The 22,038-nt window shown below is 45.5% G+C and overlaps 1 protein-coding gene across 4 annotated transcripts in view; it reads left to right on the top strand.

Annotated features, from left to right (window-relative positions):
- The first annotated feature begins 12,646 nt into the window (after positions 1-12,646).
- tpp2 (tripeptidyl peptidase 2) overlaps positions 12,647-22,038 on the top strand; it is a 16,388-nt gene continuing 6,996 nt past the window's right edge. The window contains exons 1-20 of one of the 4 annotated variants that reach the window (XM_082539459.1): positions 12,971-13,072; positions 13,699-13,729; positions 13,816-13,944; positions 14,049-14,144; positions 14,648-14,752; positions 15,130-15,254; positions 15,390-15,553; positions 15,641-15,795; positions 15,888-15,964; positions 16,049-16,176; positions 16,313-16,561; positions 16,658-16,773; positions 16,865-17,036; positions 17,140-17,297; positions 17,386-17,462; positions 17,546-17,652; positions 21,270-21,424; positions 21,529-21,645; positions 21,746-21,846; positions 21,922-22,018. In XM_082539459.1, coding sequence (XP_082395585.1) covers positions 13,059-13,072; positions 13,699-13,729; positions 13,816-13,944; positions 14,049-14,144; positions 14,648-14,752; positions 15,130-15,254; positions 15,390-15,553; positions 15,641-15,795; positions 15,888-15,964; positions 16,049-16,176; positions 16,313-16,561; positions 16,658-16,773; positions 16,865-17,036; positions 17,140-17,297; positions 17,386-17,462; positions 17,546-17,652; positions 21,270-21,424; positions 21,529-21,645; positions 21,746-21,846; positions 21,922-22,018 — 2,373 coding nt within the window. In that variant the 5' untranslated portion in view covers positions 12,971-13,058. Of the gene's footprint in view, positions 12,928-12,970; positions 13,073-13,137; positions 13,730-13,815; positions 13,945-14,048; positions 14,145-14,647; positions 14,753-15,129; positions 15,255-15,389; positions 15,554-15,640; positions 15,796-15,887; positions 15,965-16,048; positions 16,177-16,312; positions 16,562-16,657; positions 16,774-16,864; positions 17,037-17,139; positions 17,298-17,385; positions 17,463-17,545; positions 17,653-21,269; positions 21,425-21,528; positions 21,646-21,745; positions 21,847-21,921; positions 22,019-22,038 lie in introns of those variants that run through there. The other 3 variants (XM_082539456.1, XM_082539457.1, XM_082539458.1) reach the window with 3 other exon arrangements.

Genomic DNA, 22,038 nt, shown 5'->3' with positions numbered 1-22,038 from the left:
TGAACTAGTTGTTCAGCATCACTCAGAGATTTTTTTTAAATCTTAGGAACGTTGCGCAAATGCAGGAAAGCATATTTGTTTACTAGTTTAATAATAACATGGCGTGTTATTCCTCACTTAACTCAATAACTAGTGAGAGAGATTTTCCTAATCCCGTCAAAGCTCAGAGTGCTTTGTTCTTTAATGCTAATGTAAATGTAAATCATCCAGAGGCTTACAAAGGTAAACGTATGTTTTCAGTGTTCTGGTCTGGATGTTATCAATTCATCACTCATCCAAGTGACTTCTTCAGTGTGAGGAGGTTACACAATAAAAGAAACTAGCACCGTTGCCTAACAATGACTCAGTTTCATGATTGTTAATATGCAGATCGCCATGACCACCGATCATTGGTACCATTCAGCGAGAGCTGGGGAATGGCTGCAAACACAGCATTGTAAGATGGCGAAAGATATATTTTCGCATAAATGACCTCCTTGCTTTCCAGATCAAATCAGAGCTCCTTTTTAATGCTTTTATTCAAGAAATCTGGCAAGTTTATTATTCCTCGTATCAATCTGACACATAATTTATTGAAAACCATAAAAACTTTCTGCGGGTTTACAAACACAGGAGTGACAAATAAACATTTTTACACATGCTTTGCAATTCATAGTTTTTATTTTTATTTTCCCCATTTCAGAACTTCCTTTAATTTCACATTCCTTCCTGGAGCAGCTAAAAACCCAACAATATTTCCCCCTAATCCAAATTACCCAAACTCTAAATGTTGATTACCTGAATGCTGATAGCATGGCTACTTCTCCTTCCTGTCCAGGCACATCCTCGTCACTGAAGGAGTGGCCACTGGCCCTAATATGTAAACAAACTGCAGAGTCCCGTGACATCTGATTGGAGTAGCGTGTTTCATGTGTTCTGATACTCCTGACACATAAGGCCTTACCAAAGGTTTAGGCAGAGGTTGGCCTGCAACATTATTGATGTGCCTTTGCAGCTTTTCACAAATTTTAAGCTGGGATAACCACATTTACTTCGGGCCTGGGGATGGTGCTCTGTGTTAACAGAGCCCTCTTCACCACTTCTTCCAGCTTACGAGGCTGTGATTGCAGCTATTCCCCAGCAGCACCCTTTAGGGGTCACCACAGCATTTCATCTTCCTGCATCTAACTCTATACCTTACATCCTCCTCTGCCAGACGAGCCCTCTAAATGTCCTCCATCACAACATCCATGAACCTACGCTGAGGTCTTTCTCTTTTCCTCCTGCCTGGCAGCTCCATCTTCAACATCCTTTGTGCAGTATATCAACTATCCCTCCTCTGCATATATGTAAATCATCTCACCTCGCCTCCTCAAAACTTAAAGCCAAGCATGATACACAACATTTGTGTAGACAAATTCCCTGCAGAAAACTGCACTGCCTCTTCACCTTCTGTAGGCATTAATCACTCCTCATACATTTGTGCAACACCATAAGGGTGGGTAGAATTGTAATTAACTGTGAATGGGAAATGTGAATGATTTAAAAATAAGACCAGAGCAAATCTAGGTTGCCCATGTGCACTCATGCACATCCGGCTCTGATCTGTCCCCCTTTCTCTGTTGTTAACCCATCGTCTATGAGCGTCAGCTCTGCATAGAGCAGCAGGAGCCAATAATGAATCTCTCCTGATTTTTTACTACTAAAAACAGCAAAACAATAATTTCTATAAGCAGTAAAGGACCACGGATTAACTTTTAATGACAGCACATGCTGCATATTTATGGTATTATGTTCTAAAATCAGTCACATGTATGCATAAAAATTTAAGCTTTACACAGAGTAAGTCCTCAAATATCATTTTGGCTTTCAGAGCCTGAACTGAGTGCACCGCAGTGTTTCATGCAGTTAAATATGGATTAAGTCATGGATTTCTTTTTGTCCTGTCTCTCTCCCCTCACCCCCAACCAGTCACAGCAGATGACTGCTCCTCCATGAGTCTTCTTCTGCTGGAGGTTTTGCCCTGTTAAAGGGGAGATTTTCATTCCCACTGTCGCCAAGTGCATGCTTAAAGTAATTTTTATTTTTATTTTGGGGGTTTTCTCTGTATTATTGTAGGGTCTTTACATTATAAATATAATATAAAATATTTGTAATAAATATAAAAAAGAGAAAGACCATAAATGATGAAAGAAAAATGTCCCAGTCACAGTGCATAGAGTCCGCATACACAGCATTGTTTAAAATCTGTACATACATGAATAAAATGCCATCAGCTGATCTGAATCATCACCAAAGTCTATCAAAACATAATGTAAAACATAGCCTTGACGACTGGAGACATTCAGCTGACATGGATTACGTTCACATTTTTGCCTCCAGGGCTGTTTCTTAAAGCATTTTATTCAGCGTGTAGTCCTTAAACGTTAAATACAGGTTGGGTGAAAGTTAAAGATGATCGCAGACTGGTCCTTGTTTTTCTTGTTGACTCTGACGTCAAGTTTAAATATAACAGATGGATCCGTTCAGGTGAAAGACACATCATCGGCCCACGCTTGAGCCTACTGGGCCACGCCCCTGAGATCACTTTAACCACATTCCTCAAAATAGAACGGCGCTGGCCCGCGCTGCTCTATAAACCCAGCAGCCCAGCCCAGCAGAGATGTGGGGCTGAAGAACAGTCGGACAGTGTCTGCAGCAGGAATAGGAACATTTAGCTGCAGTGTTTCTGCTCCTGGCCGGTGTGCTGGGATTAACTGTGACTACTTTAGAACAGCTCAAAATCTAATAAGGCTACATGTGTCATGAATCGCTGTGTGGCAGGCAGGAGTTGGACCCAAAGTGCAGGACTCACAGACTCAGGGAGGTGAACTCAAAACTCAGCTTTATTTGCTGGCAGGGAAAAAACATACAAACTAATCTAAACTGGGAACTTGGAAAACTCACAGAGAGACACACAGGGAGATCCACACAGCATGAGGGACGACGCGACACTGACTCAGAGAAACACAGGGTTTAAATACACAGGGAAGTAACGAGGGGAATGAGACACAGAAGGAGGGCACAGATGGGAGAAATCAGGACTGACGAGACAAGCAAAGCAGGACGCATTCACATGAGACACGGACCATCAAAGTAAAACAGGAAGTATCACACAGAGACGCGAACTTGACACAGTGGAGACAGCAACTAAGAAATACAGAGACATAAACCATAAGGCAGAGGTCTAAGAACCAAAATACACAGGGAAATACTCAGCTGGGAACACAAGAGACTAGACTAGAGAGAGTAACAAAAAACCAACCATGAGAACATAATGCACAATGCAGAGTGACAGAAAACAAGAAACTCAAACATGCAAAGACACCATTACACAGAACAGAGGGGACACAGAGAGACATGAAGGGCAAGGGATCAAAACTAGAAGCCATAGAATAAATCACACACACAAGTACAATAATACAAAAATCACAAAGAACTAAAAACGCTGGGTCAGGAGACCCAGGACCGTGACAGTACCCCCCCCCTCAAGGGCTGGCTCCAGACAGCCCAAACACAGAAAAACAAAACCAAACAGAAAACAACCCAGGGCGGGCGGCGGGGGCCCAGGACGGAGGGCTCGGAACAGAAAATGAAAGAAGAGCACAGCAAACACCGGAGCCCAAGAAAACAACCCAAACACAGAGCAGTTCAGGGGGCCGACCATGCGGAAGGCAACGGCGGCGATGCGGAAACAGTTCAGGAGGCCGGCCGTGCGCAAGGCAACGGCGGCGACGCGGGAACAGTTCAGGAGGCCGGCCGTGCGCAAGGCAACGGCGGCGGCGAAGGAGACAACGGAGCAGTTCAGGAGGCCGACCGCGCGGAAGGCAGCGGCGGCGGCGAAGGAGACGACGGAGCAGTTCAGGAGGCCGACCGCGCGGAAGGCAGCGGCGGCGATGCGGAAACAGTTCAGGAGGCTGGCCGTGCGCAAGGCAACGGCGGCGGCGAAGGAGACAACGGAGCAGTTCAGGAGGCCGACCGCGCGGAAGGCAGCGGCGGCGGCGAAGGAGACGACGGAGCAGTTCAGGGGGCCGACCGCGCGGAAGGCAGCGGCGGCCCTCCAGTCTCAGGCGTGCTGGCCATGGCCTGGTGGGCGCAGGACCAGACGAGGCAGGACCAGGCGAGGCAGGACCAGGCGAGGCAGGACCAGGCGAGGCAGGACCAGGCGAGGCAGGACCAGGCGAGGCAGGACCAGGCGGAGCTGCAGAGGCTGAGGCTGGACCAGGCGGAGCTGCAGAGGCTGAGGCTGGACCAGGCGGAGCTGCAGAGGCTGAGGCTGGACCAGGCGGAGCACAGGCTGAAGCCGAAGCTGGGCCAGGCGGAGCAGAAGCAGAAGCCGAAGCTGGACCAGAAGCAGAGGCTGAGACCGGACCAGGCGTAGCAGAAGCAGAGGCCGGACCGGGCGTGGGTGCAGCTGATGCAGAGGCCGGACCGGGCGTGGGTGCAGCTGAGGCAGAGGCCGGACCGGGCGTGGGTGCAGCTGAGGCAGAGGCCGGACCGGGCGTGGGTGCAGCTGAGGCAGAGGCCTGATCAGGCGAAGCAGGCGCGGAGGCCTCTGGCAGGAGGCAGGCAGGGCCAGTAGGCGCGGAGGCCTCTGGCTGGAGACAGGCAGGGCCAGTAGGCGCGGAGGCCTCTGGCTGGAGACAGGCAGGGCCAGTAGGCGCGGAGGCCTCTGGCTGGAGACAGGCAGGGCCAGTAGGCGCGGAGGCCTCTGGCTGGAGACAGGATGAAGACTCAGATGAAGCCGGACCAGGTGACGACGAGGGTGGAGACACGGAGGCTGCAGCTGGTGTGGATGAAGACACGGAGGCTGTAGCAGGCGAAGCACAGGCTGGAGCTGCAGCAGACGAAGCACAGGCTGGAGCTGCAGCAAACGAGGACGAGGCTGCCAGTGGAGCAGCTGGTGGCTGAACGGGCCTCTCGGACCCTCCCGCGGAGACGGGCGGCTGAACGGGCCCCTCGGACCCTCCAGCGGAGACGGGCGGCTGAACGGGCCCCTCGGACCCTCCAGCGGAGACGGGCGGCTGAACGGGCCCCTCGGACCCTCCAGCGGAGACGAGGAGGTGCTGGCTGGGCTCACTGGAACCCCCAGCGGACGAGGTAGATGGCGGCACGGGAGCCGCGGAGTGCTGGATGAGCTCATCCGAGCTTCCAGCAGGAGCCGATGTAGAGCCAGAGAGAATTGGGACCCCGGGCTCAACGTTAAGCTGGCTAGAAAACTGCACTGCTACGGGGAACTGGGCCAAAGGTTCAGGTGCGAGCTGAGCTGCTGGACACACGGGGACCTGAGCTGCTGGACACACGGGGACCTGAGCTGCTAACGGTGGAGAAGTAAATGACTGCACAGGGGACTGAACTGATGTCTGTAGTAACGGTGGTGGTGAGAGTGGAGTAGGTGGTGGAGTTAATGACTTCACAGGGGAATGAACTAGAGGTAGTGACGGTTGTGGTGCTGGTGGTTGAGTGGGTGACTGTGCTAAAGGAGGGTGCACTGGGGACACTGGAGACTGCACTGGGGAAAGCAGGGCTGCAGGAGGCTGCACTGGGGACACTGGAGACTGCACTGGGGACACTGGAGACTGCACTGGGGACACTGGAGACTGCACTGGGGACACTGGAGACTGCACTGGGGACACTGGAGACTGCACTGGGGAAAGCAGAGCTGCAGGAGACTGCGCTAGAGACTGCAGTGATGGTTATAGTGGAGGTGTGACGGGTGGAGGAGTGGCTGAAGTGGCTGCGGGTCGGGCGGCTAGTGGCTCAGCTACAGAGCATATTAACGGCAGGGCTATGGGTTGAATGTCTGACTGAGTAGCAGCCTGAATGGCTGGGTGTAGTGATGGTGGTGGTGGAAGGGAAACAGGTGGTAGTGTGGATGACGGAACTAAGGGCGACTGAGTGGCAGACCGAACTGATGACTGAAGCGATGGTAGAGGTGAAAACGGAGCGTGTGGTGGAGTTAATGGCTGTGCTAGCGGGGACACAGGAGACGCAGCTTGTAGCTGGGCAGCTAAGAGAGCTTCAGGAGGCTGGGCAGCTGATAAACTGTTCACATTACCATCCGTAGCACAAAACACAGCCCCTGAACGAATAGTCCCACGGTTCGACACAGAAAAAGAGTCCTTACTCACCACAGCCGGCGATGTACAAGTCTGAATGTCCGGCTGTGGAGTGGCGCGCTGGCTTGGCGTCGTTTCTTTTTTGATGATGGCTCTGACGGGCCGAGCGGCTCCACATCCGGCCCTTCAGGCAGGTGGGTAGTAGCAGCTGGGGGGATGAAGGTGGAGCTCGTTGTGGATTAAATCCTGTTCGAGTGGGTGGAGCGCACTGAGTAGCCAGGGAAGACCAGAGACTAAACGCTGTAGTTTGGTTTCCACAGCACGGCGAAATTCCTTCCCCTCATGTTCGAGCCACAGATGCAGGAGTCTTTCCACGGAGTAGATAATGTCCAGACGCAGTTCTTCTGGTGGGTTGAGTGCTGCTGGGTCCATATCTGGTCGCATTGTACTGTCATGAATCGCTGTGCGGCAGGCAGGAGTTGGACCCAAAGTGCAGGACTCACAGACTCAGGGAGGTGAACTCAAAACTCAGCTTTATTTGCTGGCAGGGAAAAAACATACAAACTAATCTAAACTGGGAACTTGGAAAACTCACAGAGAGACACACAGGGAGATCCACACAGCATGAGGGACGACGCGACACTGACTCAGAGAAACACAGGGTTTAAATACACAGGGAAGTAACGAGGGGAATGAGACACAGAAGGAGGGCACAGATGGGAGAAATCAGGACTGACGAGACAAGCAAAGCAGGACGCATTCACATGAGACACGGACCATCAAAGTAAAACAGGAAGTATCACACAGAGACGCGAACTTGACACAGTGGAGACAGCAACTAAGAAATACAGAGACATAAACCATAAGGCAGAGGTCTAAGAACCAAAATACACAGGGAAATACTCAGCTGGGAACACAAGAGACTAGACTAGAGAGAGTAACAAAAAACCAACCATGAGAACATAATGCACAATGCAGAGTGACAGAAAACAAGAAACTCAAACATGCAAAGACACCATTACACAGAACAGAGGGGACACAGAGAGACATGAAGGGCAAGGGATCAAAACTAGAAGCCATAGAATAAATCACACACAAGTACAATAATACAAAAATCACAAAGAACTAAAAACGCTGGGTCAGGAGACCCAGGACCGTGACAACATGTCTCATCAGCCTGTTAGCATGTTAAACCCTCATCAAGATTAGAAATTACACACACACTGGAGTCAATTTGTACTTGAGTATTTTAATTTTAAGCTACTTAGAATTTATTTGAGTAGATTTAGATGGCAGTAGTTATTAATTTCCTACATAATTTGAAGGCTTTATTTTCCAATTACTTTGTAATACCTCTCCAGGAGGACGTAGGTGTATGTGTGGAAAGATTTGGATTTCTCCAAAAAAATATACATGTTTAACTAGTTATTTCAAGACCATCACAAGTGTAGTTGTGGGTGTGTTCGTCTTTCTCTCTGTGTTAGTCCTGTATAGGGCTGCCACAAACGATTATTTTGATAGTCGACTAGTCACCGATTATTTTTGCGATTAGTCAACTAATCAGATCATCATCCATTGGACGTAAAACGTACAGATTATTGCACCAGCATGCGTCTGCTCTTATATAACTATCATTAGCTTACAGCTTGTGTTTAAGATATGTGCTAACTAAAAATAAAGACAGGATGATAGTTTATTCAATTTTAATGAAATTTGCAGATTGTTTCAGTGGAGTTTAATAAACTCAGCTGTCTGCTCCTTGCGATCTAAAATATAACAGGACACCGGAGGATATTCGAGCATCTCTTTAATCTCAGCCAAACCGATTTACTCAGGAACAAATAAAATACTAAAAAAAGCCAAACAATAACATTTTAAAGTTATCCAAGTGACTTATATATCATGTTTAACCTGAGTAGTGAAAGACGGTGGTGGGTTTGAAAACGATTTGCCCGGAGTCCGGTGTTCTCGCAGGCTCTAGTGAGCCTTGCTCCCGGCTAGCTATCAAGCTGGTAGGTAACAGACGTCTCTGAAAACGTCGGAGAGCTTTTGAAAATATGTGGTGTCTTGATAAACTGAGCAGATATTTGAGGTTTACACAGCTACATTCTCGCCTGAAAACATGTTAAACGTTTACTTTGTGGCCCAGAAAGAATACCGTAATAAGAGTAATATTAAAACTAACTAGCTGCCGCCATTGTTGAAAACTGAGCTGGGCTGCGCTATGAATTCTGGGACGCAGCTTCTTCTTCTTTGGGGTTTAACAGCAGCTGGCATCCTTGTACATGCAGTGCTGTCATCTTCTGTTTCAGTCCGTTATTACACTCTTAAATCCTACTACTTATTCCTGCGTCTTTTGGGATCTTACAAAGCTTCAAATGACGCGTCGACTATTAAATTAGTCGTCGACGATTTTGATAGTCCACGTAATCGTGACTAGTCGACTAATCGTGGCAGCCCTAGTCCTGTAATAGACTATTTGGGGTGTAGCCCACGGCTGTAGCCTTGGAGAAGCAGTTAAAATCGATGGAAGGACTTTTCTTGACACAACACAGCAAAAATGAGGGGAAAAGTGCGAGAAATTAACACAGACTTAGTATGCAGTCGAACTTTGTTTGGTCTTTTTTCTTCACTAATAATCATCTTCAGGTTTAGTTTGTATCTTTTTGGAGCCACTGATCCCCAGCCTGGGAATATCTGGACTTTACTTCTGCCTCCATGAGGTACATGTATTAGTGGGAATACAGCAAATTGCTTACAACATGCTAATAATGTCAAAAGTACAGTACTCGTGTTGTTAGGTATACCTACTGTATGCAACTGCTTGCTTAATACAAATCAGCCAGTCACATGGTAGAAACTCAGTGCATTTCGGCTAAGTTCAAGCTGAGCATCAGAATGGGGAAGAAAGGCGATTTAAGTGACAATGAGGAAATTTTGAATGGCTGTTTTTCTGAGTATTTCAGAAACTGCTGATTTACTGGGATTTTCCACACAACCATCTCTATGGTTTACAGAGAATGGTCTGAAAAAAGAGAAAATATTCTGGGGAAAAAATACATTAAAACAGGACTATGAACTATTCCAGGTGCCACTTTGATCAGCTAAGGAGAGCAAACTGAGGCTACAGTTAAAATGGGGTCACCAAAATTGGACAATAGAAGAAGACTGAAAAAACATTGCCTTGTCTCTGTTTCTACATCGACATTCAGATAGATAATAGGGTGAGAATTTGGCATCTCAAAAATCTTTGAGAAAGGTTTCCGGCACCTTGCTGAATCTATGCCATGATGAATTAAGGCAGCTCTGAATGCAAAAGATACTAGGAAAGTGTACCTAATAAAATGCCCATTGAGTGTACATTTTAGTACAGCACTCAAAAGAGGGAGGTAGTTTTTCTTGCAACATTTTCTGTACATTTTCCTGATACCTCTGCACTTCTGCTTTAGTGAGAATTTGAATGCAGGACTATTACCAGAATATTACAGTGAAGATTTTTCTTTTCTTTAATAAACCATCATCATAATTAGCAAATACGCAATGATGCATTATTATGACACAAACCAGTCAGCATTATATAATGTCTTTAATATTAGCTCCGCCTTTATCATCTGCAACTGTATGTGCGTGTGTTTTAATGCATCAAAAACTACTGGAAAATGACTCACACGTAATGAGACTGCCCCCCCCCAACTCACTGAATGTACACATTGTGTCTGAGGGTGAATACCAGTGACGCAGTTTACAAGAGCATTTGCCTGCATTTGAATAGCGCCTCTAAGAGTCTGTGGCTATTTTCATAGATAATAACCATGGTATTACCCATGTTGCATAAATAACCTCTGAAGATAACTACATTGCAGGGAAACTCGCCTGCTAGCATGTGAGGTAATAAAATACAACTCCTTTAAGTTGCACATGTCCTGTCAGCTGCATTTGAGCATCTAGCGACAACGAGCGATTTGGACTCCCCAGTAATTTATCACAGCAGATAACTGGAGAACACTGATACCGTTTTATGCAAAGATGTAACAACTGAGTTTGCTCACTTTGCTCACTTAGAACGAAATGAGCAGTCTCTATTTTTTATGGTAGCTTCATTTTTATTGACGAGATATAAAATATGACTAAAGAAAAACATTATATAAAAGCTATAAATTGATTTGCATGTCACTGAGTGAAATATGTATTGAATGCCTTCAGCAGAGACAGAATTCTGCCTGCTGCAGATTGGCTGCGTGCCCATGTGGCACACAGATTACAATTCGTCAATCAATCAATTACACATGCTCCTGATCTCATATCATTGTGTGTATGATGCACATCTGCTCACAGAATCAGTTTCTTCCATTCTACCCTCCCCACCACTGCGGGCAAGACCAAAGAGCTGTCAAAGGACGTCAGGGACACGATTGTAGAGCTGCATACGGCTGGAATGGGCTACATGACCATCAGAAAGCTTGTTGAGAAGGTGATAACTGTTGTTGGAAATGGAAGAAATATAAAATGCCCATCAACTGCTATCGAACCGGAGCTCCTTGTGAGATCTTGCCACACAGAATGAGGGTGATCATGAGAAAGGTGGTGCATTACCCCAGACCTACACAGAAGGAGCTTGTTACTGATCTGAAAGCAATTGAAACACAGTCACCAAGAACACCACTGGTAACGTGCTATCGTAACTGATTATCTGTTTCTCTCTGTAAAAAACGAAACTATCATAAAAATGAGAGACTGTTCATTTCTTTATAAGTGAGCAAACTTACAAATTCAGCAGGGTATCAAATAATTATTTCCCCCACTGTAAAACTACAGTGCAAGAGTCACAGGTCGCTGCTATCAAGACATTTCATTCAAAGTTTGTGACGCATCTCCAAACCTGGAGAGGGAGAACACCGTTAGTTTGAAGCTCAATGCACGGCATCACATAGGAAAATACGACCTTAAAGATGTTTATGACGTGCATTATTTCAGTTCAGCTAAATGGTTACGCCCTTGTGGTAAACCACAAGAGTGTGTTTAACTGCAAGTGTGTGCATGTAAGTGTATGTCTCTGCAAAAGGTATAAAACTGAGAATCTTACAAACCAACGATTTTATTAACAGAAAAAAAAAGGGTGGGGGGGGGTGGGTGGGGGGAATATATATATACAGTATATGCATCCTGTTCATGACAACAAAATATGACTGCAGGAGTGTGGTTATCTCTGTGTGTTCATATGTGACAACGATGAGCCATTGACAGAAAGAGGAAGAGAAGACAGATGCTGATTAAAGGCAGATTAGTGAAACGATCCTAAGTGTTAGTTTTTTACGTGCAAACCAGGCATCATAACAGCATCTGAGGGCGTTGGCACACTTAAAATAACAAAGACTAACCCTTCCTTTTGTGGTTTTTTCTCCCCCCTTTTTTAATAGCACAACCACAAAGATTAACCTACAGTCTAGATATGTGAATCGATGTGCTATAAGTTGAGAGAGAAAGACGTGATATTGAGTTGTACAGATGGCGATTGACGTGGAAGGTTAATCCTGGTATTAGAGAGAAGATAAAAAAAAAAGCTCTATGAATACAGGATGAATCTAATCTGAATGTATGTCATTTGGTATGTGAGAGGGAGACAAATAAAACTTTCATTTTGTAACTTTTAATTTCTTCCTTATTCTCAGCACTGCATGTGTCAGAAAGAAAATAGAGAGCAGCACTTTTGTTGTTGGCTAGTAACAGTGTTACATTACAGAAAAACTAATAAAGAACACGTGCAAAAATATGAATAGCCCTTAATCCATCTTTCACAAATTTAATGACTTTAAAAACAACAACTGGGTGCTGTTTCTTCAGGATTTTCTCTAATCTACGCAGGGTTAAAATTCTAAAAATGTATATGCGCATACATTGCATCCATAGCCAACAAATTACAGATTGCTGTCCATAGGCTTGTTCAGATGGTTTTGTTGCCTTCAGTTCACAAAGCAGTAAATCATTATTAAAATCGCTTGGATTGTGGTTTAGTGCAAGCCGCTACTCTCCTAAGGGTGATGTTGATGCATTAAGACTTGATTTAATAAACCCGTTTGGGAGGATAAACTGTGCAGAGTTCCTACAGAGCACAAATATTTAACTGCAGCAAACACTCAGCGGTAATACAGCACCACCCAGTGCCACTTTTCACTAATGACCCAGGATTTACAAGATGCATGTGACAGCGTACAAGTCCTGCTCACCTCTACGGGTGGCCGATGAGACCTTTGCTCAGGTTGACCTGGAGATGACGTTTCACAAACACAAAAATGATCACAGCCAAAAATCAACTTTTCTGCACACACTGCAGATGCTGATACACCTCTGAGTTTTATCAGTCAGCCACCTCTGTGTGTGTGTGTGTGTGTGTGTGTGTGTACGTACGGGGATGTTATGAAGGATGTGAAACCTCTTGGCTTTCATGCAGTCATACACTGCTCATTTACACATCTTGGTTTCCAGCCAGCAGACAGTTCACATGACAGTAAAAACCCAGTCCAGACTAAAGCAGATAAGTTAACAGGCTGATAAAGGCCTGCTCGTTGGCCTGGGGTTACTGGAAGTACTGCCCCTTTAACCAGCTCTCCTCCCCGTCAGTCCCACACGCGTACTGTTGCTCTCTTCCCCATTTCGCTGCTTTGTTTTCATTGTCGCTCTTCCGATCATGGCTGCTCATTCTACCGAAGAGCCATTCCCCTTCCACGGGCTGCTCCCCAAAAAAGAAACCGGCGCTGCCTCTTACCTCACCCGGTTCCCCGAGTATGACGGCCGAGGGGTGCTCATCGCCATCCTCGACACCGGCGTGGATCCCGGGGCCCCCGGCATGCAGGTAGATCTGACCGGCTGCCTCGTGTTAAGCTACGACCTAGTTGGCGGAAGCTAGCGAAGCTAAAGGGCCGACTCATTCACTTCATTGGTATACAACGGCAGCGGCTAGCTATCTAGCTAGATACTTAGCATATGTGGATACACCAGTAGTTAACTTAACGCCACAATGACAACCATATCAAGGCAAAGCAGCTAGTAGTGTGTGTTTACCCCTGCTGTCAGAGTGTATTTCCGTGCTAATCTGGCGTACAGTTAGCCAGTAAGTTAAAATGTGTGCTAGCATGACAGCCTGGAAGCTAGCCGCTGAATTATTTTCGTGGTTTTTTTTTTTTGTTTTGTTTTTTTACCCCTCTTTATTCCAGTGTTTACACTATTAGATTTACACGCTGACTGGATGTAGCTAGCTTAATAGTAGCAAGGCAGAGTAAATTAAGCGTATTTGGCGTTTTGATAAGTGATCCGTAAACTCTGAAACTTTATCCAAACTGCCAAGTCACAACGTAAGAAAATAAGCCGACCAACACAGTGTTAAACACTACATGTTAGTCTAAACCTGCCAGTGCACATGTGTAAGTCTAGCTGGGTAGCTTTCATAATACATTGAGCTTATTTTCTGTTCTCTTGCTTCAGTCATGCTTGAGGGGCTGAGACTGAAACTGACTGCTTCTCTAGTAGTAAACAAATCCTCATGTTAAAAAACACGTTGAGCTTTTTCAGGTATCATTTTACCGGCTGAGTTACTTAGCTGATTTATGGATGACGATTCATTTAGTTTGCTGTCCACACACCCCTCCCCATTCAATGTAAGATACCAGTTATGATTTGCACCTTTTTCTGTCTGCATTCTAGTGGATTGCTGATTTCTTACAAATTTTTTTTGTTCTCTTAGGTTACAACTGAGGGGAAGCCAAAGATTGTTGACATCATTGATACGACAGGCAGTGGTGACGTGAACATGACCACTGTGGTGGAGCCTAAAGATGGGACAATCACCGGCCTCTCTGGCAGAACACTCAAGGTCAGTATATAAACACCTCAACGTACACAAACATTAAAAACATTCCTTTATAGGCGCTCTTTTACATCTGTTTCACACTGCATATTTTTTTTAACATCGTCCAGATCCTTCCTGCTTGGGTCAATCCATCAGGGAAGTATCGCATTGGAGTTAAAAATGGCTACGAGTTCTTCCCCAAGGCTCTGAAAGAAAGAGTACAGGTAGGAAGAGGTGACATTATTACTTCATTTTGTCTGACACAGTGTTGAGCACAAAGCCCAGTACGCCTGACACGTGGACAATTAAGCTTGGACATGATAGCAACTGTTCAAAAGACTCATGGCATTGGAGCTTCTGGCCACCTGAGTCACAGACAGGCATTTTTTCCTGATGTTTCAACACTTCAGTCAGCTTTAGCGATAACACAGAAAAACTTGCTGAATTGTCCTCTTCCCTCTCATAGAAAATCCATCTGAAATCAGTGAACTGATAGGATTTCTGACCTTTATTCTGAATTGATTATCCATACTTGGAAAGTTTTGTAAAGAGTTTATAGCTTTTTTTCATATAATACACCCACCTGATGAATGAATGATGGGAAAAACATAATTGAAGTGTCCCTGTTGACAGCTCCTAAGCTCAGATTATTTCCTGAGTTGTATGTTAGACTGTGTGTTGTGTTGGAGAGTTATTGGATTTTTTTTTTGTGGTTTTTGACTACTAGAAAGAGCGAAAGGAGAAGATGTGGGATCCGCCACACAGAGCAGCACTCGCTGAGGTTTGCCGCAAGACGGAAGAGTTTGACCTCGCTCATCCAAACCCCTCACAGGTCAGACCTGCTCCCTTGAGGTCATTTGAGAGAGAAAAAGGCAACGTTTATGTTAGAAAATATGTACATTTATAAATTCATAGAGCGACTTGGAGGAGAGAAAGTGAGAATGGCACAAATAATACATTTAAAGAAGTGGGATTGTGGGCTGATTATTGAACAAGAATGGTGATAAACAATTTTGAAAGATCAAAATCGGAAGTGACAAAGAAAATGGAGCAGCAAGAATAGCTGCTATCACCAAGAGGAATAAGGAGGGAATGTGAGAGGATCTAACGTATTGGGCTTCATTTCTTGCCTTTTCCAAGTGTAGTTAGGAACCCTTTACTAGGATGGGATGCCTCGACTGTATCTCTCATCTTTCAGTCTCTCCACAGATTGAGAAGTTGCAGAAAGAAGAGTTGCAGTGTCAGTCAGAGCTCCTGGCATCGCTAGAAAAGAAGTACAGTGATCCTGGGCCTGTATATGACTGTGTGCTTTGGCACGATGGCGTCACATGGAAGTACGGCCACCTTTAATTTTCTTTCCCCTTCTGTATCCTTACAGTTTTTTGTTGTTGTTTTTTTTTTTTTTTACCCTTTCTTTTCACAACCTTCCCTTGTTTACCAGTAATCTATTTGTGATTTGTTCCCTTTAGGGCTGTAGTTGACACTTCAGAGTGCGGAGAGCTGTCCCAGTGCACTGTGCTGAGCTCATACAGAGAGTCACATGAGTATGCCACGTTAGGAACTGTCGAGATGCTTAACTATTCTGTTAATATTTATGATGACGGCAACACGCTCTGCATAGTCACCAGCGGAGGTGAGCCATCCCAGCGCATTAGATTCCTAATATGCCTAATAGTCGGGTATTCACACATGATCTAATGCTGCTTGTGCGCTCCTAAAGGGGCTCACGGGACACATGTGGCAAGCATCGCAGCAGGCTACTTCCCAGAGGAGCCCGAACGTAATGGTGTGGCCCCGGGTGCCCAAATCCTGGCTCTGAAGATTGGAGACACCCGCCTCAGCACCATGGAAACAGGCACAGGGCTCATCCGCGCGGTATATTCCTCAAAGTCCTGAGAATATAGATTTAAAGAAAATATCTGTATATGTTTGCACCATTTTATTCTTTATTTGTCTGTCATTTAAAGATGATTGAAGTAATCAACTACAAGTGTGACCTGGTTAACTACAGTTATGGGGAGGCCACACACTGGCCCAATTCAGGGTAAGTACATGGAGAGCAGGCGCTGCCTCTGTAGCTCCTCGTTGCTTACTGTTACTCATTTGTCGCTGTCTTTTTGTCCTTCAGGAGGATTTGTGAGGTGATCACTGAAGCTGTGCAGAAACACAACGTGATCTTTGTGTCAAGCGCGGGAAATAACGGCCCCTGCCTCACTACAGTCGGCTGCCCAGGAGGAACCACCAGCAGTGTTATAGGTACACGCTCGGATGAAACCAGTGCTTCTCAAACTGTTAAGCCTGCAGTGGGTCCTGGACCACGGATTGATAACCTCTGGATCAAAACATCTGTCCAGCCATGCTTGGTTTCATTTTTGCTTTGTTCATTCTGCAGGAGTTGGCGCATACGTGACGCCAGACATGATGGTGGCAGAATACTCCCTGAGGGAGAAGCTGCCTCCGAACCAGTACACCTGGTCATCGAGGGGTCCCAGTACCGACGGGGCCCTGGGGGTCAGCATCAGCGCCCCTGGCGGTGCCATTGCATCCGTGCCCAACTGGACCCTTCGTGGTACCCAGCTGATGAACGGCACATCCATGTCATCACCTAACGCTTGTGGTGGCATCGCACTAGTCCTCTCAGGTGGGTCTAGTGAGATGTGATAATTCAGCCTGCTGTGTGTAGAGAAATGTGTGTGAATTCAAAGCTGATGCTGGTGTTTGCTGTTTTGTGAAAAAGGATTGAAACAGAACGGGATCCATCCCTCAGCTCCTGCTGTGAGAAGAGCGCTGGAAAACACTGCTCTGAAGGTTGATGACATCGAGGTGTTTGCACAGGGCCATGGAATAATCCAGGTACTGTGATTGTAAGACTTTCAACCTGATATTCTGCCATTTCTTTCCCTGATAGATGTTAAACAAATGTATCGTTTTGTCTTCCTCTCAGGTGGAAAAGGCGTTAGACTACCTCACTCAGCACGCCTCTTTACCCACAAGCCACCTAGGCTTCTCGGTAAGTGTGGGAACACAGAGAGGCATCTACCTCAGGGACCCAGCCCACGTTCTTGGACCCACTGATCACGGAGTTGGAATTGAGCCCATCTTTCCAGAGAACACAGGTACTTTCATACATCATGTTTTTATTTATTTATTTTTTTGTTCTTTTTTTTCTTTTTCTTTTTTTTTTTTTAAGAATGTAGCTATCTTCTTCTTCCATCACAGGAAACTCTGAGCGAATCAACCTGCAGCTTCACTTGGCGCTCACGTGCGCTGCCCCGTGGGTCCAGTGCCCCTCCCACCTCGAGCTCATGAACCAGTGTCGTCACATTAACGTCCGCATCGACCCCGTTGGACTGAGAGAGGGAGTCCACTACACAGAGGTGGGCACCACGTGAAGGAGAGAATGAGTCAAAAAATCGAGCTCATGTGTCTGTGTGCACTTACGTTCACTTTGAATTTGTCTTTCAGGTGTGTGGGTATGATACAGCAGCTTCTACCTGTGGGCCACTATTCAGAGTTCCAATCACAGTTGTTATCCCTGCCAAGTAAGTCAGTACATGCTTGCCCCCCGCTCCGCATAAGAGGTTTGTGTGTTTCTCTGTCTGATGGATCTTCTCTCTTCCTACAGAGTAATAGACAGTCGTAGTCATGAGGTGTGTTTCACAGACGTCCACTTTAGACCGGGCCAGATCAGACGCCACTTCATTACTGTTCCTCAGGGAGCCTCCTGGGCAGGTTGGTGTCTCTCTGTTTTCCACTGACACTGTGCTAATGCTGGGCCTGATCTGCCTCCCTTTAGAGAACTGGCCCACATTAGCCAAACCCTAAGTAGCAGAAGTTGGACTAATTTCCATGGGGAAGCATCATTGCTTGGTCTTGCGGGATCACTCCTATAGTTGGTTCCAAATTTGTGCACAGCAATTTAGTGGTGCCTTGCAGGTACCAGCTTTTTTTTTTTTTTTTGTGCCCAGTACCATTCTATGAACGTTTCTATCATATCTATACGGTCACAGTGATGGAAGCTAATATTAAAGATGGTGAAGGTTAAAAAAATGAGATTGGGTTTGGAAATATAGTGTACACCAGTCACTCAACTACAGGGAGTGCAGAATTATTAGGCAAGTTGTATTTTTGAGGAATAATTTTATTATTGAACAACAACCATGTTCTCAATGAACCCAAAAAACTCATTAATATCAAAGCTGAATGTTTTTGGAAGTAGTTTTTAGTTTGTTTTTAGTTTTAGCTATTTTAGGGGGATATCTGTGTGTGCAGGTGACTATTACTGTGCATAATTATTAGGCAACTTAACAAAAAACAAATATATACCCATTTCAATCATTTATTTTTACCAGTGAAACCAATATAACATCTCCACATTCACAAATATACATTTCTGACATTCAAAAACAAAACAAAAACAAATCAGCGACCAATATAGCCACCTTTCTTTGCAAGGACACTCAAAAGCCTGCCATCCATGGATTCTGTCAGTGTTTTGATCTGTTCACCATCAACATTGCGTGCAGCAGCAACCACAGCCTCCCAGACACTGTTCAGAGAGGTGTACTGTTTTCCCTCCTTGTAAATCTCATATTTGATGATGGACCACAGGTTCTCAATGGGGTTCAGATCAGGTGAACAAGGTGGCCATGTCATTAGTTTTTTTTCTTTTATACCCTTTCTTGCCAGCCACGCTGTGGAGTACTTGGACGCGTGTGATGGAGCATTGTCCTGCATGAAAATCATGTTTTTCTTGAAGGATGCAGACTTCTTCCTGTACCACTGCTTGAAGAAGGTGTCTTCCAGAAACTGGCAGTAGGACTGGGAGTTGAGCTTGACTCCATCCTCAACCCGAAAAGGCCCCACAAGCTCATCTTTGATGATACCAGCCCAAACCAGTACTCCACCTCCACCTTGCTGGCGTCTGAGTCGGACTGGAGCTCTCTGCCCTTTACCAATCCAGCCACGGGCCCATCCATCTGGCCCATCAAGACTCACTCTCATTTCATCAGTCCATAAAACCTTAGAAAAATCAGTCTTGAGATATTTCTTGGCCCAGTCTTGACGTTTCAGCTTGTGTGTCTTGTTCAGTGGTGGTCGTCTTTCAGCCTTTCTTACCTTGGCCATGTCTCTGAGTATTGCACACCTTGTGCTTTTGGGCACTCCAGTGATGTTGCAGCTCTGAAATATGGCCAAACTGGTGGCAAGTGGCATCTTGGCAGCTGCACGCTTGACTTTTCTCAGTTCATGGGCAGTTATTTTGCGCCTTGGTTTTTCCACACGCTTCTTGCGACCCTGTTGACTATTTTGAATGAAACGCTTGATTGTTCGATGATCACGCTTCAGAAGCTTTGCAATTTTGAGACTGCTGCATCCCTCTGCAAGATATCTCACTATTTTTGACTTTTCTGAGCCTGTCAAGTCCTTCTTTTGACCCATTTTGTCAAAGGAAAGGACGTTGCCTAATAATTATGCACACCTGATATAGGGTGTTGATGTCATTAGACCACACCCCTTCTCATGACAGAGATGCACATCACCTAATATGCTTAATTGGTAGTAGGCTTTCGAGCCTATACAGCTTGGAGTAAGACAACATGCATGAAGAGGATGATGTGGACAAAATACTCATTTGCCTAATAATTCTGCACTCCCTGTATTCATATCATTGAATTCAGGCGTTCCAGCCGCTTCCATGATCACAGGTGTGTAAAATCAAACACCAAGCCATGAAGGCTACTTTTACAAACAGTTATGATAGAATGAGTCGCTCTCAGGAGCTCAGTGAATTCCAGCAAGGTATGTGATAGAATGTCACCTGTGCAACAAGCCAGGCGGGAAATTTCCTCACTGTTACATATTGCACAGTCAACTGTTAATTATAGCTTAGATCCAGTGAAAAGATCTCGTAATGCTTCAGTTACTGAGTCAGCAGAGCATTGGTGACTTTTATGCACTGTGAGCCTCAGCTGTTGGTGACTGCTCTCTATAACTTTAAGCGGTCTGCCACTTCATGGCTGAGTTGGTGCGTTTCCTAAATGCTTTTACTTTGCAGCAGTACCACTCTTCGCTGATTCTGTAAAATCTAGGATGGAAGAAATTTCTGACTTGGTGCCGTGGGCCCATCCTATTACAGCACCACAGTCGAATTCAGTGAGCTCTTTAGAATGACTCATTCTTTCACAAATGTTTATAGAGGCAGACTGCATGGCTGGCTGTTTGATATTGTTTTATATATCTGTGGCAAAGGGAGTGAAAGCACCGCAACAATTAGGTGTGTAGCCCAACATGTTTGACCATATAGTGGATATCTTGATTGCGCACGCCTCAGAATAATTGAAGAATCTGATTCTTCTTGTTCTTGTTCTTCTTTGTTCTTCTTGTTCTTGTTCTTGCTCTTCTTCTTGTTCTTGTTCTTGCTCTTCTTCTTCTTCTTGCTCTTCTTCTTGCTCTTGTTCTTGTTCTTGCTCTTCTTCTTCTTCTTGCTCTTCTTCTTCTTCTTGCTCTTCTTCTTCTTCTTGCTCTTCTTCTTCTGCTGCTGCTGCTTCTTCGGCTGTATCCCAATTCAGGGTCTGCAGCCTTAAAGTACGCAGCATCAACGATCCTCAATGGCCACGTACTTAAAGACCGCTAAGGCCGGAAGTGCGAGGCTTGTGAAATGGGATGGTCTAGCCTCCGTTGCGCTGCGCAGGTTGCTTAGCAACCATGATACTAATAGCTGGATACGTTTCATACAGCATTGTCTGACAGAAATGAAGGAGAAAATCTTTTGTTTGTTTGTTTGTTTGTTTGTTTGTTTGTTTCTACATGAGCTTTGATCATTCTCTGATTAAGATCAGCTATTGAACGGCGTATATTTTAAAGTAAAGGCTTTAAGACCAAGTTAGTACAAACGTCACTAATGTCACATAACTTTGCCGACATGTGGCCAACAGTAATGTTTTAATGTTCTTCATTATTAAACATTTGCACATAAATAAGTGACATAATATTCAGTACTTACTTAAAGTTTACTCTTCGGGCGCCCCTTATCCGCCGTTTTTTTCCCCGGCAAAATTATCCACACCACCGCCGCGCTATGCATTCTGGGATATGTTGGGCCACGAAGTCTACACCGCCACGTCCTTAAAATTCAGGGAAATGAAGGACGCATTTGAGGACCGCATTTCGAGCAGTCTTCGAATTGGGACAGCCTTCGTCGCATCGCTGTGACGTAATCGGCCTTAAAATGCGGCCTTTAAAGCTGCAGACCCTGAATTGGGATACAGCCTTCTTCTTCTGCTGCTGCTTCTTCTTCTTCTGCTTCTTCTTCTGTTTTTTTAACCTCTGTTCTTGTCTCTCTCTTGCAGAGGTCACACTGACGTCTCATTCGGGAGACGTCTCGTCAAAGTTTGTTCTCCATGCAGTGCACCTGGTCAAACAGAAAGCCTACAGAGCAAATGAGTTCTACAAGTTCTCGTCACTATTGGAGAGAGGCTCACTAACTGAGGCTTTCCCTGTTCTGGTGTGTATATTTATATTCTCTTGGCTTGGATTCAACATGTAAATTATGATGTGGAAAAACAAAACAGTGTGGATAAGCACTGTGCTTTATAATCTCTTCTCCAGTCAGGTAAAGTGGTAGAGTTCTGCATTGCACGCTGGTGGGCGAGCCTGGGTGACGTCACGGTGGACTACACCATCGCCTTCCATGGGCTCAACACGTCTCCGTCACCCCTGCACATAGTAAGAACAAAGAGAACAGCAACAGCAGGAATTAAGACGCTGCTCAGACCGTATCGGTTCTCTTCTGTCTCTTTTCTGACTCTGGTTTGTGACTGCGCAGCATGCCTCGGAGGGAGTGACGAGTTTCGAAGTGTTTTCACCACTGAGATACGAAGAAGTGTCTCCAACTATCACCCTCAAGTCGTGGGTTCAGCCTCTGAGGTGAGTGTAGGTGTGCACAATTTGGTTCTAACTTTAGTTGTAGCTCCTTTATTGAGCCCATTGTCTGTTTTGTAGGCCCTTAAGTTCAAAGATAAAAGCGTTGGGGATGAGGGATGTTCTGCCTGATAACAGACAACTCTATGAGATCGTGCTCACCTACAGCTTTCACCAGGTAAAACCACCTGCACAACA

This window comes from Aulonocara stuartgranti (genome assembly GCF_965226115.1).
Source record: "Aulonocara stuartgranti genome assembly, chromosome: 1".
Lineage (NCBI taxonomy): Eukaryota > Metazoa > Chordata > Actinopteri > Cichliformes > Cichlidae > Aulonocara > Aulonocara stuartgranti.
The sequence above is the reverse complement of the archived record's forward strand: the minus strand, read 5'-3'. Positions and strand labels throughout refer to the sequence as shown.